Source organism: Hemiscyllium ocellatum, chromosome 12 (genome assembly GCF_020745735.1).
Source record: "Hemiscyllium ocellatum isolate sHemOce1 chromosome 12, sHemOce1.pat.X.cur, whole genome shotgun sequence".
Lineage (NCBI taxonomy): Eukaryota > Metazoa > Chordata > Chondrichthyes > Orectolobiformes > Hemiscylliidae > Hemiscyllium > Hemiscyllium ocellatum.
In genome coordinates, this window is record NC_083412.1 from 33,503,532 (window position 1) to 33,519,960 (window position 16,429).

The 16,429-nt window shown below is 40.9% G+C and overlaps 2 protein-coding genes across 4 annotated transcripts in view; one reads left to right on the forward strand and one right to left on the reverse strand.

The window, feature by feature from the left end:
• The window catches only part of ccdc191 (coiled-coil domain containing 191), a 53,138-nt gene extending 48,543 nt beyond the window's left edge, over positions 1-4,595 (reverse strand). The window contains exon 1 of the mRNA XM_060832976.1: positions 4,547-4,595. The gene's annotated coding sequence lies outside the window, so the exon portion shown is untranslated. The remainder of the gene's footprint in view (positions 1-4,546) is intronic.
• Positions 4,596-4,726: 131 nt separating this feature from the next.
• The window catches only part of qtrt2 (queuine tRNA-ribosyltransferase accessory subunit 2), a 30,008-nt gene continuing 18,305 nt past the window's right edge, over positions 4,727-16,429 (forward strand). For 2 of the 3 annotated variants that reach the window (XM_060832980.1, XM_060832979.1), the window contains exons 1-4: positions 9,803-10,078; positions 12,173-12,228; positions 13,576-13,652; positions 14,317-14,526. In XM_060832980.1, the coding sequence (XP_060688963.1) occupies positions 9,879-10,078; positions 12,173-12,228; positions 13,576-13,652; positions 14,317-14,526 (543 nt within the window). In that variant the 5' untranslated portion in view covers positions 9,803-9,878. Of the gene's footprint in view, positions 4,773-9,743; positions 10,079-12,172; positions 12,229-13,575; positions 13,653-14,316; positions 14,527-16,429 lie in introns of those variants that run through there. The other variant, XM_060832981.1, reaches the window with a different exon arrangement.

A 16,429-nucleotide genomic window follows, 5' to 3' on the forward strand; every position in this document is an offset into this window, starting at 1 on the left:
AGAGAAATGCCTCACAACAATTCACAAGGATTGGAAAATGTGTACTGCTTTCTCAAATAAAGATTTCCAGACCTGGATATTCTGCATTAAGAAGTAAAGCAGATAATTAAACATTATTTGTGAAAACATTCTAGATCACAGGTGGCCATGCAATCTGACTTGTAAATGCCAGCTTTCCAAAAAAGCAAACCATTTCACTTCTTCATCATTACACTGTAGCCCAGCAAAATTATCCTCTACAAGTGCTACCCAATTCCCTTTCAAGCTTCAAGATTTTTTATTCTAATCTTTTAAAATTATTATAGAACATCAGCACTGCTGGCTTGTCCAGCATTTAGTGCCTTTCCAGTTGGTCAAGATCTGGAAAGTAGAGGTAGTTTTGTGGCGAGATGCTTAAATACATTGTAAAGATGGTAAACAACCTTGAAGGGAGAGAATATTTAAGATGATAGGTAAACATATTGATCAAGCAGGCTACTTTGTCTTGGATGATGATAAGGGTTATTGGAACTGCATCTATTGATGGGCGGCACGGTGGCACAGTGGTTAGCACTGCTGCCTCACAGCGCCTGAGACCCGGGTTCAATTCCCGACTCAGGCGACTGACTGTGTGGAGTTTGCACGTTCTCCCCGTGTCTGCGTGGGTTTCCTCCGGGTGCTCCGGTTTCCTCCCACAGTCCAAAGATGTGCGGGTCAGGTGAATTGGCCATGCTAAATTGCCCGTAGTGTTAGGTAAGGGGTAAATGTAGGGGTATGGGTGGGTTGCGCGTCGGCGGGTCGGTGTGGACTTGTTGGGCCGAAGGGCCTGTTTCCACACTGTAAGTAATCTAATCTAATCTAATCAAATGGAGAATATGGTGCAATATAACTTGAGAGTGGAGTAAATAGTGCTAATCTTCAAAAACTCACGAGGTTGATGGAATGGACAGACAAGTGACAGTAGAATGGAATGCAATCTATGTGATTCAACTTGGTAAAAAGATCATGGAGAAACCATAGAATATAAAGGATACAATTCAGGGATAGGTTGAATGATAGTTAAATAACCAAATGGCCAAACCCCTGAAACTGGTGTCCCTGTTTATCGCCCTCCGACCAAGGGAAATTGATTCTCCCTATCCTCATCCTTACTATTCTGTTAAAAATCACACAACACCAGGTTTTAGTCCAACAGATTTATTTGGAAGCACTTGCTTTCCGAGCACTGCTGCTTCGTCAGGTGGTTGTGGATACACAATTGTAAGACACAGAATTTATAGCAAAAGTTTACAGTATATATTGAAAAAGACCTGGATTGTTTGTTATTTTTCTCATCTTTTAGAATGAACATGTTGGTTTCAGTTCTTTCATATGTAAATCACAGGACTTTTTAAAAGTTACATTCTCAAGTTAACTTTAACAATTGGTGTCATGTCGGCTCAGATAATGCATTGAAGGCCTGAGGCACCATGTGCGAGACCGTCTGTGCCACAATGTTCAGACTGATTCTAATCTAAAAAACAGATTTACACAATCTTACATGGATTTTGAGCAAAACAAAATGTAATTCTCCAAGTACAAATTCACCCCACAAACTTATATGTGTGTGCGCATGTTGGGGGGAGGAGGGTATGAGTGACTGTGAGAGACTGCATGGATGTGTGTGAGAGTAAAGGGGTATAAGTCTGTGAGAGGGTGCGCATGAGTATGGGAGTGTATGTGAGAGCATATGAAAGGGAGCTCATATGTATGAGAGAGGGTCTACGTGAGTGTATGGGTCGGTAGGAGTATGTGTGCGTGGGGTGCAGTGGGGTCACCTGTAGTGTGACATGAACCCAAGGTCCCAGTTGAGGCCATCCTCATGGGTACCGAACTTGGCTATCAGCCTCTGCTCGGCAACAACTTTGCATTGTTGCCTGTCCAGAACTCTGCCTTGGCAGATGGTCACCCGAAGTTCTGAGGTTGAATGCCCCAGATCATTAAATTGTTCTCCGACTGGGAGGGAACATTCCTGTCTGTTGATTGTTGTGCAGTGTCCATTCATCCATTGCCATAGCCTCTGCTTGGTCTCACCAATGTACTATCCCTCAGGACATCCTTGCCTGTAGCAACGTTAAACAATGTTGACTGAGTCGCATGAGTGCCTGCCACGTACATGGTGGGAGGTATCCCCACGTGTAATGGTGGTATCCGTGTCTATGCTCTGACATGTCTTGCAGCGTCTGCCGTGGCAAGGTTATATGGTGTTGTCCTGAAAGTCGGGCAGTTTGCTATGAACAATGATCTGTTTGAGGTTTGGTGGCTGTTTAAAGGCGGGATGTGGAGGCGTGGGGAAAGTTTTGGTGAGGTGTTCATCCTCATTGATAATGTGTTGCAGGCTGTGAAGAACATGGCGTAGTTTTTTGGCTCCTGGGAGGTACTGGACAACAAAGAGTACCCTGTCAATTGCAGTTCGTGTCTGTCTTGGATGAATTGTAGGGAAGTCCTCGGAGATTGGCAGTTGTTGGTGTTGAATACTGAGGCTGTTGTCACAATGCAGTCATTGTGGCGGATGCTGGTATAGAGTGCCTACAACTCATCTGCTTTATTCTTGACCCACATCATTTTCATGTTTGACGACCAGTACTTCATCCAGACACACGCAACAGCCATGGGGACCAAATTTGCACCCCAATATGCCAACACTTTCATGCTCAGGTTCAAACAAGACTTCTTCTCTATGTAAGACATCCAACCAACACTATACGCCTGGTACATTGACGACATTTTTTTCCTCTGGACTCATGGTGAGGAGTCACTGAAAAAACTACACAGTGATATCAATGAGTTTCATCCTGCCATCAAACTCACCATGGACTACCTCTCTATCTTTCTCATTCTTGGACACATACATCACCATCAAGGATGGCAACCTGAGCACCTCACTCTACCACAAACCCACAGATAACCTTACAATGCTACATTTCTCCAGCTTCCACCCTAAACATATTAAAACAGCCATCCCCTATGGACAGGCCTTACACATGTCACAGGAAGAATGTGACAGGCACCTGGAAGTACTCAAGGGTGCCCTCATAAGAACGGGATACAATGGACAGCTCATCGACCGCCAGTTCCGACGTGCCACAGCAAGAAACCGTAATGACCTCCTCAGGAGACAGACATGAGCTGCAACCAACAGCGCACCCTTCGTTGGCCAGTACTCCCAAGAACCGAAAAACTATGCTATGTTCTTCGCAGCCTACAACACATTATTAATGAGGATGAGCATCTCACCAAGACCTTTCCCACACCTCCACGTCTCACCTGAAAAGAAACACCAAATATCAAACAGTTCATTGCTCGTAGTAAATTGCCCTGCTTTCAGGACACCACCATACAACCTTGTCACAGCAGACGCTGCAAGACGTGTCAGAGTGTTGACATGGATACCACCAATACAGATGGGGACATCATCCACCGTGTACGTGGAGGTACTTATGTGACTCAGTCAACATTGTCTATCTCATACGCTGCAGGCAAAGATGCCCTGAGGGACGGTACATTGGCGAGACCGAGCAGAGGCTACGGCAACGGAAACGGATGAACAGACACCACACAACAACCAATAGTCATGAGTGTTTCCTCCCAGCAGAAGAATACTTTAGCGGTCCAGGATATTCGACCTCAGACCTTCGGGTGACCGTCCTCCAAGGCAGACTTCGGGACAGGCAACAGCGCAAAGTGGCCGAGCAGAGGCCGATAGCCAAATTTGGTACCCATAAGGATGGCCTCAACCGGGACTTGGGATTCATGTCACTGTACTATACACAGACCCTTCTACACACACTCCTACAGATCCTCTCTCATACACTCCCACACTCACATGCACCTTCTCACAGATTTATGCCCCTTTTCACTCTCTCTCACACCCATACACACACTCAAACCCCTCCCTACCACCACACATACAAACACACACACACACACACACAGGTTTGTGGGGTGAATTTGTACTTGCAGAGTTACATTTGATTTTGTTCAAAAACCACATGAGTCCATCAAAGACTCTGTAAATCCCTTTCTTAGATTAGAATCAGTCTGAACATTGTGACACAAACAGCCTCACACAGTGCAGCTTACACCTTCAATGCATTATCTGCACTGACATGACACCAATTGTTGAAGTTCACTTGAGAATGTAACTTTTAAATGTTCTTATGAAAGAACAGAAACCAACATGATCATTTAAAAGATTAGATACTAACAACCAATCCAGGTCTTTTTCAATATATAATTTCACTTACGTTACACGCTGAACTTTTGCGATAAACTCTCCGTTTTTCGATCTTATTCTCCACAATAACCTGATAAAGGAGCGACGCTCCGAAAGCTGCTGCTTCCTATTAAACCTGTTGGACTATAACCTAGTGTTGTGATTTTTAACTTTGAACACCCCTGTCCAACGCCAGCATCTCCAAATCATTTACTATTCTGCAACGACAACCCTCTCCGCGAAAATGTCCAGGCTAAGCTGTTATTTGGGAGGCTGCACGATCCCTCAAAACTTTCACCGGTCCCCCTCTACCATGCAGAATCCTTGAGCCCACTCGCAAGCCTCAACAGCGCATGCTCCTCCAACCCAACGACACGGCGACGGCCCCAACCGCTCCTCCATCCTATTCGTCACGCGACGGCACGGCGCCTAATGCGCATGCTTGAGTTGTGGAAGAGGGGCCCCGATCACATGGCCACACGTGGCTCCTCCCCTTGAGGCCGGGTCATTTGGATGTACAGAGTGGCGCCATGTGGAGGTAAGGGAGGGGTTTTGTATGTCTGGCCTGTCGCTTGGTTGCTGTTCTCACTTGGCAATACATCTCTTGAGATTGGTTAGGCTTCTCAAGTCGGTGACCTGGTAAAATGGTCTCCTGCTCTGAACGATTCTGGGATTTATTCTCAAGTTCATCTATCCAGTTGCACACCAGGCCAGAGCCTGTTACTGGGTGCTCAGAAGGGAACCTAGATGTTCAGCAGTGCCAGTACATAATACAAATAATCAATTTGAAATCCGTTTATTTCCTGAACTTTAGTTATTGCTATAAAACATGGATTCGTTGTCAACTAGGTAGATTAGTGTCTAATTAATTAAATAATTGATCTGGAGGATATGAATTGAAATTCTGCCACTACAAATTGAGAATTTGAACAGCTGAAAAAATCTGGAACTAGAAAGGTATTACCAGCTTTGCGAAGATAGAAGCATGCCAGACTTGAACTAACTTAGAATGGGCAGGATGGTGTACAATTTGGAGCTGAACTTTCAGCTGTTGTTCATATGTATCTGCTTTGCCTGTCCTTCCTGGTGGTAGTAGTTATCGTTTCGGAAGGTACTATCGAAGGATCAGTGGTGAGTGCCAATGGAGCCAATGTGAATGTAATGCCAATCAAGTGAGCTGCTTTGTCTTTTGCTTTTGCAGTATTTTGCTTTTAGTTGTATGGCTAGTCATGTTCAGTTTTTGGTTAATAGTAATCCCCAGGATTTTGAAAGTGAGTGTAATGCCAGTGAATGTCGAGGATGATGGTTAGATTTGCTCTTGTTGAGGATGGTCATTGCTGGTTACTTGCCATGTGTCAACCCAAACTTGGATGTTATCTAGGTCATGTAGTATTACATATGGATTGCATCAGTAATCTGAGGAATCATGAATGGTGCTGAATGTTCTGTAATCATCAGTGAACATCCCCACTTCTGACCTATGGTGGAGGAGAAGGACAGTGATGAAACAGCTGAAAATTATTAGACCAAAGACTCTACCCTGAGGAAATCTTTCAGTGACATCATTGAGCTGAGATAACTCCCACAACCATAATTATCTTCGTTTGTGCCAGGTATGACTCTGATCCCCATTAATCCCAATTTTGCTGTGGCTTCTTGGTCCAATGTACTCTTGATATCAAAGACACCTCGCCTCTGGAATTCAATTTATTCCTCCATAATTGGACTAAGGTCGTATTGAGGTCAGGAGCTGAATGCGACTGGCAGAAGTCAAGTTGAGTATCAGTGAGCAGGCTATTGCTAACCGATAGCTGCTTAATAGTACATGTTGATAACCCTTTCCATTATTTTACTGAAAATTAAGAGTAGGCCCTTGGGGCAGTAATTGGCTTGGTTGGATTTGTCCTGCTTTTCACGTACAGGAGTTAACAAGGCAGTTTTCCACATCGTTAGAAAAGTGCAGTGGCATAGTTGAATTAGAAGAGCTTGGAATTCTGGAGCACAGGTTTTCAGTGCTGTTGCTTGAATGTTGTTAGGTTCCCTCTAATTTTCTTATTGGCTGCACAGGCCTCTGAGGAACCAGAAGTCACTACCGTGATAGATGTACATAGAACAACAGCTCTGCACTGGTCAAGGGTCATCGCTTTTGCAGTATCCAGTGCTGCTGAACCTTCCTTGATTTAATCAAGTCAATCAAGGCCATGTTTGACCAAGGAGCCCAAGCAAAACTGGTGTTAATGGAAATCAGATGAGAATCTCTCCAATGATTGAACTGAAGACTGGCATCTGTGATGCTGGGGACCTCTGAAGGACACTGAGATAGATCATTCAGTTGCAGAGGACTGTTAAGAGTTAACCATGTTGCTGTAGGTCTGGAGTCACATGAAGGCCAGACCTGTAAGGATTGTAGACCAAAAGAAAACTGCAGATGCTGGAATCCAAAATAGACAGACAGGAGGCTGGAAGAGCATAGCAAGACAGGCAGCATCAGGAGGTGGAGAATTTGACATTTTTGGGTATAACCCTCCTTCAGGACTGAAGAAGGGTTGCACCCGAAATGTTGACTTCTCCACCTCTTGATGCTGCCTGTCTAGCTATGTTCTTCCAGCCTCCTGCCTAGACCCGTAAGGATGGCTGTTTCCTTTGCAAAGGGATGTTGATGGATCAGAGAGCCACAAAACCTATCAGACTTTTATTGAATTCCACCATCTGCTGTGTTGGGATTTGAACCCAGGGGTGCAGAATATTATCTGGGTCTTTGGATTACCACTCCAGTGACCAATCAACAAGGACATCGCCTTCCTTTGGATCAAAGGTTCTGTTTCTGTGCTATGCAAATCTGATTCTGTAGTCACTTCTATTGAGGAAAATGTAGTAGACACGCATAAGATAATTCATAAGTCTCTGTCAAGCATTACTTCAGTCTATGGACTTTTGGTGGTGCTGATTGAGACATGACTGTAGACGTGGTAATTCAAAGAATACTTTAAAAATTCTGTAAGAAGAAATTTTTCATCTCCACCTTTGCAGTTTTTCTGATTTGAGAAACTTTGGCACGACTGCAGCTGCCCACTTGAACCCCACTTCATAACAATCCCATTTCTGCTCTGCTTGAAGAAGTCCAAATGGAGCTTTATAAAACTGTAACTTTTCTAATGTACAAGTACTTACATTGACTTTATTGTTGAACTATTAAAAGCAAGCAATCTTATCCATATATCTAGAGTAACTGCATAAATATCTTTGTAGAATTAATCATGTTGTTTCTAGTTGTTAACCAGAACACACATTACATATCAGCTGTTTTCTCTGTTCTCAAGCAAAAGGTAGAGTGGTCAAATTCCATAAATGGCCAAACCGCATTATTTTAGTCTGGATAGCAGATGTGCAATGAATGCTGAAACCTCAAGTAAAAACCAAGTGCTGGAAAAATTCAGTGGGTCTGATAGCATCAGTGGAGAGGCAAAGTGTAATTGTTTTGAGTCATCCCTGACTCTTCATGGCTCAGTCCCATTTAAATATGTTATCCTAATAGTACGTTGGGTTTGCTTACGAGAGCATTGAATACTTTGCTGTTGGGGAACACAGATGCTTTGGATCATTACACCTTTTTAAGGGATAAATTAACAAATATTTTAAGTAGAGCAAGGTATAGGTCAATCAGATGAGAGTGTTACTGTAGCAAAGTACTATGGAAATAGTAAAATGCAGAAAAGTGTTTGCAATGGAAAACATTTGCAAGATCCAAAGGAAAGGAAAGTGCTGACTGTGACAGAGTCTATAGAAGGATACAGGTTGAGCGAATGGGCAAAAACTTAGCATGCAGAATATCATATGGGAAAACGTAACATTATGCACTTTGAAGAAAGCCTACAGAAAGCTACAGCACTGAGGTATTTGGGAGTCGTCATGCATTAATCCCACAATTGGGAGGGCAAATAGAAGATTGGCCTTTATTTCAAAGGGGATTGAGTCTAAAGATGGTGAAGTCTTGCGTAAACTATGCAAAGCTTTCGTTAGTCCACATATGGAATACTGTATATGATTTTGGTCCTCTTATCTGAGAAAACATACTAACATTAGGAGCAGCTCACAGAAAGTTCACTGGGTTGATTCTGGGTATGAATGAATTTTTTTTATAAGCAAAGGTTGGGTCTATACCCATTGGGGTTTAGAAGAATGAGGGGTGACACTGTTGAAACATACAAGATTCTTAGAGGACTTGACAGGGTAGATGTGGAAAGGTTGTTTCCCTTGTGGAAGAGTCTCAGTCCAGGGGGCACTAACTCAGAGTAAAGGATTTAAGTCAGAGATGAGGACTTTCTTCTCTCAAAGGGTAGCGAATCTGTGGAATTCTTTACTGCAGAGAGCTGTAAAGACTGGGCCATTAAATATATTAAGGCTGAGATAGACCAATTTTTTCATCAGTGGTGGAATCAAAGATTAGATAAAAGCAGGAAAGTAGAGCAGAGGATTATCAGACCAGCCATGATCTCATTGAATGGTTGAGTGGTTACCATGGGCTGTATGACCTACTCTGCTCCTACGTCCTCTGATCTAATAAATCAAGATACAGGTTCGTGGCTGGAAGCGCTAGATACTGGCAAGTGTACAAGAATAAAGGGAACTAGAAAGGAAATTGTGAAGTAGTGATTAGATAACATCATATCATTTTTTACCAACCTGAAAAAATCTGGAGGAAGGACTCTGTATGAGATGATCCCTCATTCTTTCTTAGGCCCTTGGTATGCTAAACCTCCCCTGAATGTGCTGTGAATGATGGCAAGATTACCTTGAAACTAGCAATGAGCACTGAGATTGTACGTCAAAATCAGAATGACTGATAAATGTAGATGCGGTTGTGAAATAAATAAAGTAGAATGGGGATTAAATGAAACAGTTGAACACATTTGAGTCCAACAAATTTGGAAAAAAGTGAAGTGAACTCAAATATTGATTAAAGCATGAATGGATGGTATAAATAAACATGAAGGAAAGGAATTGATAATTATTAGTGAAAAATTATTCTGTTTGACTGCACGGCAGCAATAGAGCTCACTGAACTTGTTGTCAAATTGTAGGATAAGCTTTGGCTGAATGGAATTGAAATAGTTTCAAATTAAATTTTGGTTTTTGGTCAGTGGGTGAATGAAATGTTCATAAATTCAATGAGAAACATAAAGATGACAGTAGGGTAAGGTGCAATTTGGAACTTCCACGGAGTGTTGTGCTGGCTTGGATGGGACATGCAAACCTCTCTGCTGTTACAGTAGGCTTGCTCTGCTGTAGTGGGTGTAAGGCTTTGTTGGGACAAAGCAGACAGCACAGAAAGTATTCCTTTTTCCTGGTTCTGATATCCTTTGCACATTAGGTATGAAAATCGCTCATCGCTCTGTAAGTTAAAAATAGTGCAATAATTTTCATTTGAAATCGGATAATTCAAATTTGCTCTGGATAATAGAATGAATAGATATTTTACTAAATATCATTTGATTTTTTCTTTTCACAGAAACCTCAATGCTATTGTGTACTTTTCGTGGGCTATACAAACATCTGGTTGTCGTCATATTTAGCAGACTGTCTGTATTCAGTAAAAGATCTCCCAATCAGACTTTCATATGTACTACTTGCTTCAGTCACAAAGATGAAGTTAATCCTTTCCAGCGTTGTGAATGGTTGTCGCTATGGTAAATTGATTGAAGTAGGACGAAATGGCAGTAAAAGTGTAGACATTCCTGGCTGCCTGCTTTATACCCGGACAGGCAGTGTTCCACATCTTACCCATGATACACTCAGCCTTATAGAAGGAGTTCCTGAACCTGTGCACCTGACATTATCAACAGTGTATGTGCAAGTATAAAACATTTTCTTTTCTTCTGTCCTTGAGTTGTAATGTAAATATACGAAGTGCCTGTCAAATGCCCAATAGGAACACCAGCTTTCAAATATCATTGTTGACTTGGATTGGTTTAATTCAAGAATGTCTGTCAAAATATGTTTCTTTGCCTTCAGGTGAAGTGAGCCCCAGAGATCTATATATGTAATATTTTGTGTGATGCCATTTGTCTGTTGTTTGCCATCCTGGTGGCAGTGAAGAAGTCCCAGGGCCCAATGCTTTCCTTTCTAGCCTCAATATAATGTTGGGTGCAAATACCTATGTGTTCTCTAACTTGAAAAGTAAGGTACCAGGTCCTGTCCTTTTTTTTTGTACTATTTTGCATTGTTCTTTATCAAAACCTTAATCAATTCATCTTAAAAGGTACACGTTCTACATCTATAGAACCTAAATGAGTCATATGTAGTCTAATATCTCTGTGTGGAAACAATTCATCAAATCTAATGATAAGTCTGAATAAAGGCTGCTTGGTGACCTGTTACACTGATCCTGATGTGAAACTGAGTGGACATGAAGCTTGCTTTTGAATGGGGATATTATTCACTTTTGCGTAGGCTTGGGGCCTGAGCTAAGCTGCCAATTCCTCTTTGAGCACACCCAACTAGCTTTATTGGTACAAATGCAGAATTGAAACTGCACGTATCAACTAAATCTAATGAAACCGATGAAATAGCTATTTAGCTTTTAAAAGTGAAATACAGAAGAATCACATCGCTGGTTGTTTATTATTATTTCTTTGAATGCCAGAATTGCTCTATTTCCCTGCCCATAATATTTGAATAGTTGCTGACTTATAGGTCAGAACTTTCAAATTCAATAATGATATCTGAAATTGTAATTCAATCAGCTGTTGTGCTGGGATGTGAACTTGTGGTTCCAACTGCTAGCCGAGACTTCTGGATTGCTAGTCCAGTGATGTGACCACTACGCGCTGTAATGTTAAAGAAGTGCTTTTCTACTATGACGTGCAGGAAGCAAAAGGTTCAATGCCTACTTATTTGTGTGTTAAAATCACGATTGGCCTAAGACTTTCCCAACATGACCCAACTTTGGTGCTTGCAGTGTGAATGGGTTTGGGATAGATGGGGTGAGGGGAGTAAAATTGAGACTCGGCAGGGAGGGATATTAGAGATCTGAGTATGTAAGGTGGAATGGGGTGGGGAGTACAGATATTTTATTGCACAGACTTCCTAATTAAGGAGCACCCAGTTTTTCTACAGGGTTTTCCAAGATGGCAATTAGGACTCCTGGATTGGTGAGTTTGGGAGCAACCAAAAGTTTCTTTAAAGCTGCAGGAGTTCAAGGGGCCCGTGCAACTGTTAGGACTCAATTGGAGCACACAGCACCAAACTTCAACTGGTGACCCTACTGGGATCAGTTTTTAGAATTACTTTGTAAATGACCTGCTTTAGGAAAGAGGAAGAGTTATTTTGAAGCAATGATTTCCTGGATACATCTATGGCTTTGTAATGTCCATTCCAGACTGTGTAGATCAATTTAATGTTAATGACATGATTAGAATAGAATAAATTTTTTAATTCAACTTCATAGTTGCTGTAATCTAATAACATCAACATACATAAGTTTGGTATGATCACTGGGTTATTTGTAAATTTATATATATATCTATGGTGAACCCTATTTACTGTCGTGCGCTCTAATTTAGTGAGTTAGTCTCTCATGCACTGTCATTGAAACAGTACTGAGAGTCTTTGTCTAATTTGCAAGTATGACCTTGAAACCAATAAACGAAGGAGGTCTGCAATTGCTTTGGGTTCATTTCCAGGGCTTACAGCCATGAAGCCTGCGATCAGTCACAGGCCATACATATTCATTGCTTACACCCAATTTAAACTTTTTTAATCAAACCTTGAAAATGTTATTTTCCAGAATACATCCTGAACTTTATGAAGCTCGCGTAAACAAGCTTGTGATTCTACTAGTGAAAATAACAAAGGATTTGCTTAGTAAATATCTTAACTTTTTTTAATCTGTAGTATTATTCTGTTCATGAATGTTTATTTGTTTATTTTTCTCCTCAGTGCTGAGCACCATGAAGTTCTGGAGGAGTACAAAGAAGGAATTGGAAAATTCATAGGTATTCATTATAATCAGTGCCAAATGTGCTTTTACTTCAAATCGAGTATTAATTATTTTAAATTTGAATAAACATGCATGCTTCATATCAGTTGTACTAGTTTTGCATTCATTCACGGGAAGTGGGTGCCTGTCACTAATTGCTCCTAAAAAGGTGGTGGTGAGCTGCCACCTTAAGCTGCTAAAATCCATCTGGTGCATGTACAATCACAGGGAGGCCATTCCAGGATTTTGAATCATTGACAATGAAGGAATAACGATACAGTTCCCAATCAAATGGTGTGTGACTTGGAGGGGCATTACAGGTCTTGGTGCTCCCGTGTATCTGCTGCCTTTGTCCTTCTCGACAGTGAGGATCTTGGGTTTGAAGGATGCAGTTCAAGGAGATTTAGTGAGTTGATGCAATGCATCTTGTAGATGCTGTACACTGCTGGCATGCGACATTGGTGGTGGAGCAAGTGAAATATTGAAGTTGTTAGTAGCATGCCAATTAGGTTTCTTTGTCCTAGATGGTTGCAAGGCTTTTGTCCTAGATGGTTGCAAGGCTTTTAATTGTTGTTGGTGCTGCACCCATCCAGACAAGCAGAGAGCATTTCCTCAAATTCCTGACTTGTAATTTGTAGTTAGGGAGTGAGGAGCTGAGTTATTTATTGCAAATTTCCTAGCCACAGAAGGTTAAGGGATGATGGTTGAATTTTCATCTTTTGGAGATGACCATTGCCTGATTCTTATGTTACTTGCCACTTATCAGCTGTGCTGTATTTGCATATAGACTGCTTCCATATCTGAGCAGTCACAATTGGTGCTAAATGTTCTGCCATCGTCAGTGAGCATCCCCTAATTTGGACCTTATGATGGAGGGATGGCCATAATCAGCTACAATGGTTGGGCCTAGAACATCAGCTTTAGGAACTCATGCAATGAAGTCCTGGGGCTGAGATGATTGACCTCCACCAACCACTGCCATCTTTCTTTGTGCCAGGTGTGACTTCAGCCAATGGCAAGTTTTGCTCCAATTTCCATCGATTCCAGTTTTTCTCTTTGATACCATCTTTATCAAATGCTTCCTTGATGAAATGTGTAGTCACTCTCCCTTCTCCTCTTCAGTGTTTTGTCCATGTTTATCCTCTTTATCCCTCTAGGTTTTACCCTTTTTCACATTATAATTCAAACTTATACTAGCATGAAGTAAAACTTTGTGCTTTAAGTCAATTTTGGGCATCACTCGTGCCACACTACCATTTCCAACATCCATGATATTTCTATTTGATTTCAGGTTTTTTGGATTTCATTTGTTTGATCAATTTTTAGAAGATTGTGTGTTTTATTTTATTCTATTTTATGACAGGTATGCCAGAGTCAATTCTGTACTGTTCTTTGCATGACCCAGCTAGTCCATGCCCATCAGGATACAACACAAACAAAGTAAGTTGTTACAAATGTGTTACAGAATTTAGAAGCTAATTTCAATAATCATTTAGCCTTGCTTTTATTTAATGTATTCTCTTGGCTGTCAGCAGAGCTGCTCATTTTTGCTGTAGGTAGGTTTGAATTAAGAACGAAGTGATGTTGCCAACATTATAGAATGTAGTTCTGATTCTCTTTGCCCATGTTCAAAATCTGTACTTTTCTTTCATTTTATTGAAGAGTCAGAACAATTGAATATCTAGGCTCATAGGCTGCTTCTGCACTTGATGTTTACTTCAGTGCTCAGTGGCTATGAGAACACTGTTGGTTATAAGATTAATATCAACATTTATATTGAAAAATTCTCATTCCTAAGGAACAGTACCTAAGCATTGATCATTGCATCAAGAAGAAAGTATAACTTTGAGGCAAGGTGGGGTGGGACGCTATAGGAAGCGAGTGGACACCATTTAGTTGCAAATAAAAACATGATCAAAATGAGAGATTTAAAAAGTTCAGGTTTGCAATTGTAACTGAAAAGTAACTAATTGGATCCTTTTTTATGTGAAAACACTTACTAGTGCTTTAAAATCTGTATGAATAGAAATTCATTCATTTTTGTTTTTTTTTTGGTCCATTGTGAGCTAATGCCTGTTTTGTTTCTTTTGTTCAAACTGAAAAGACTGTATCGGTTTGGGGTGGAGGTGGACGAATTGAAATAACTTTGTCAAAGTTTATGGCAATGCAACAAGCCTTCAAACCTGACTGGTACCAAAGTATGGCAGACGGAGAGCCTCTTCCTCCAGGAGCATCAAGGAAAAGGGTAAAGAAATCAGTGGATCGTACTCTTGGCTTCTTGGATGGTTGCCTCAAAGAGCACCAGAATTCAGAGGTAAAGAGATGTTACAGCAGAAAGATTCATAATGCTTCTCATCTCTGAGGGAGGTCTCCTCTCTGTTTACATGTCGCAAAATCATAAATGATTTCCTAAGTCTTGCAAATAACGAACTAGAAATTCTCTTCTCATTGTAGAATTGAGAGTGTAGTTGTGACAATACTGTAATAATTTCTGATTCATCTTTTCAAGAAAGACCAGTTTTTAAATGGAGGAATCTTGTATAATGTGTTCCTGCAAGTCACTTGCATTCCATGAGGAAAGGCACTGTGCACAACCAGAATTCTGAGTACTTCAGACCTCATTAAAAGTAGCTTGAGCATTGCATTCAATGTTATTTGATATCCCAATAGAAGGATTTGGAGAAATATCTCTCTAAAACCTACAAAGTCCAAAGATTTGGGTGGCCTGATGATATTAGTACTAGGCTTCTTTAATATTTTCCCACCTTGGCAAGCAGGAAATCTAGCATCAGGAAGCCACAGCCATCTCTTTTGCGAGTTGACCTTGGAAAATAGTGGAGATCAGGCTTCATTGCAGGGTTCAGGTAATTTTCTGCAAGATGCTTGAGGTCAGGACATTTTGTTGTGGTTGGTGACTAGGTTGGGCTGTCACTAATCCCTGGAGTGAGGAGAGACCAGTCAATAGAAGGGATTTCAGTTGCTTCCTTACGGGGCCAGAGGAAACATTCCTGCACCAGAGTCCTTGGAATCTTCGTCAGTAACTGACGAATATAAATTATACTCCCAGTTTAATCAAGACTGCGTGGTTTAGCATGTCAATGGACTGTTCTGCCTCTTCCCAACTAGGACAAGGAAGCCTCACAACCAGCACTGTTAGACTAATGACAGGTCCATACACATTGCGTAGTTTTTCATTTTTTAGACCAATACATGTGTTCTGGTTAAAATAATTTTCTTGAGACTGTTTGCTGCTTCTAGTTTGTGGGAGAATCAATTCTGATGTTTGAAGTGTGTGAGATGTGAACAAATACCACGTGGTGGTGTTATGTGCATAATGTTATGAAAGCAACTTCACTAATATATTTATTAAGCTGTTCTGTGTGTATGAAAAAAATATATACCCATTGAGAAGAACATAATTTATTGAAAATTGAACTCAGGATAACCTTTTTTTCTAAGCATGAGGTAAATTAATGTAGGAACCATGTTTTGATATTTGGATAGGAGTTATACAACTGGCAATGCAAATTTTTTATGACTAGATAATTAGCTTTCTTTTAAATTTCCAATTTTTGGCATAAAACCAATCAAATACAGGATATTGGTTCTGGGCCTCCTCACATTTGGCATCCTTTACCAGTTGCAAGCTGGGCAATAAATGGTGACTTAGCCAGCAAAGCCCTCATCACATAAATTTTAAATGTTTTAAAAAACAAACACTTTTGGCCAGGTGGTTTACCTGCAAATTACTTTCTTTTTGCCAAAAAAAATCAGCTTTCCTGGCCTAGGTTGGAAGAACATTTCCAAACATAACCATGCCATTTTCCTATTTCCCCACATCACGTTGAAGATGTTTATGTGACACACACGGTAAATTTTGATCGGGAATAATATTTGAGAAAACTGAGATTTTTTTGAGGTTGCTCCCGCTGTGTCAGACCAGAATTTTGAAGCTGGTCACACCAACACAGTACACAATATGAGTGATGGCATTGTGGTAATGTTATTGGACTGGTAATTCTGTTTGGGGAGCATGAGTTCAAATCCCACAGTGGCAGGTGGTGAAATTTGAATACAATAAAAATAAAATCTAGAATAAAAAGCTAACATAATGGAAACCATGTGACAACTGTTTACTGTTACAAAAGCTCATCTGGTTCATTAATGCCCAGTCTCGCCTAAATGTGAATCTGAATCCACAGCAATGTGGTTGACTC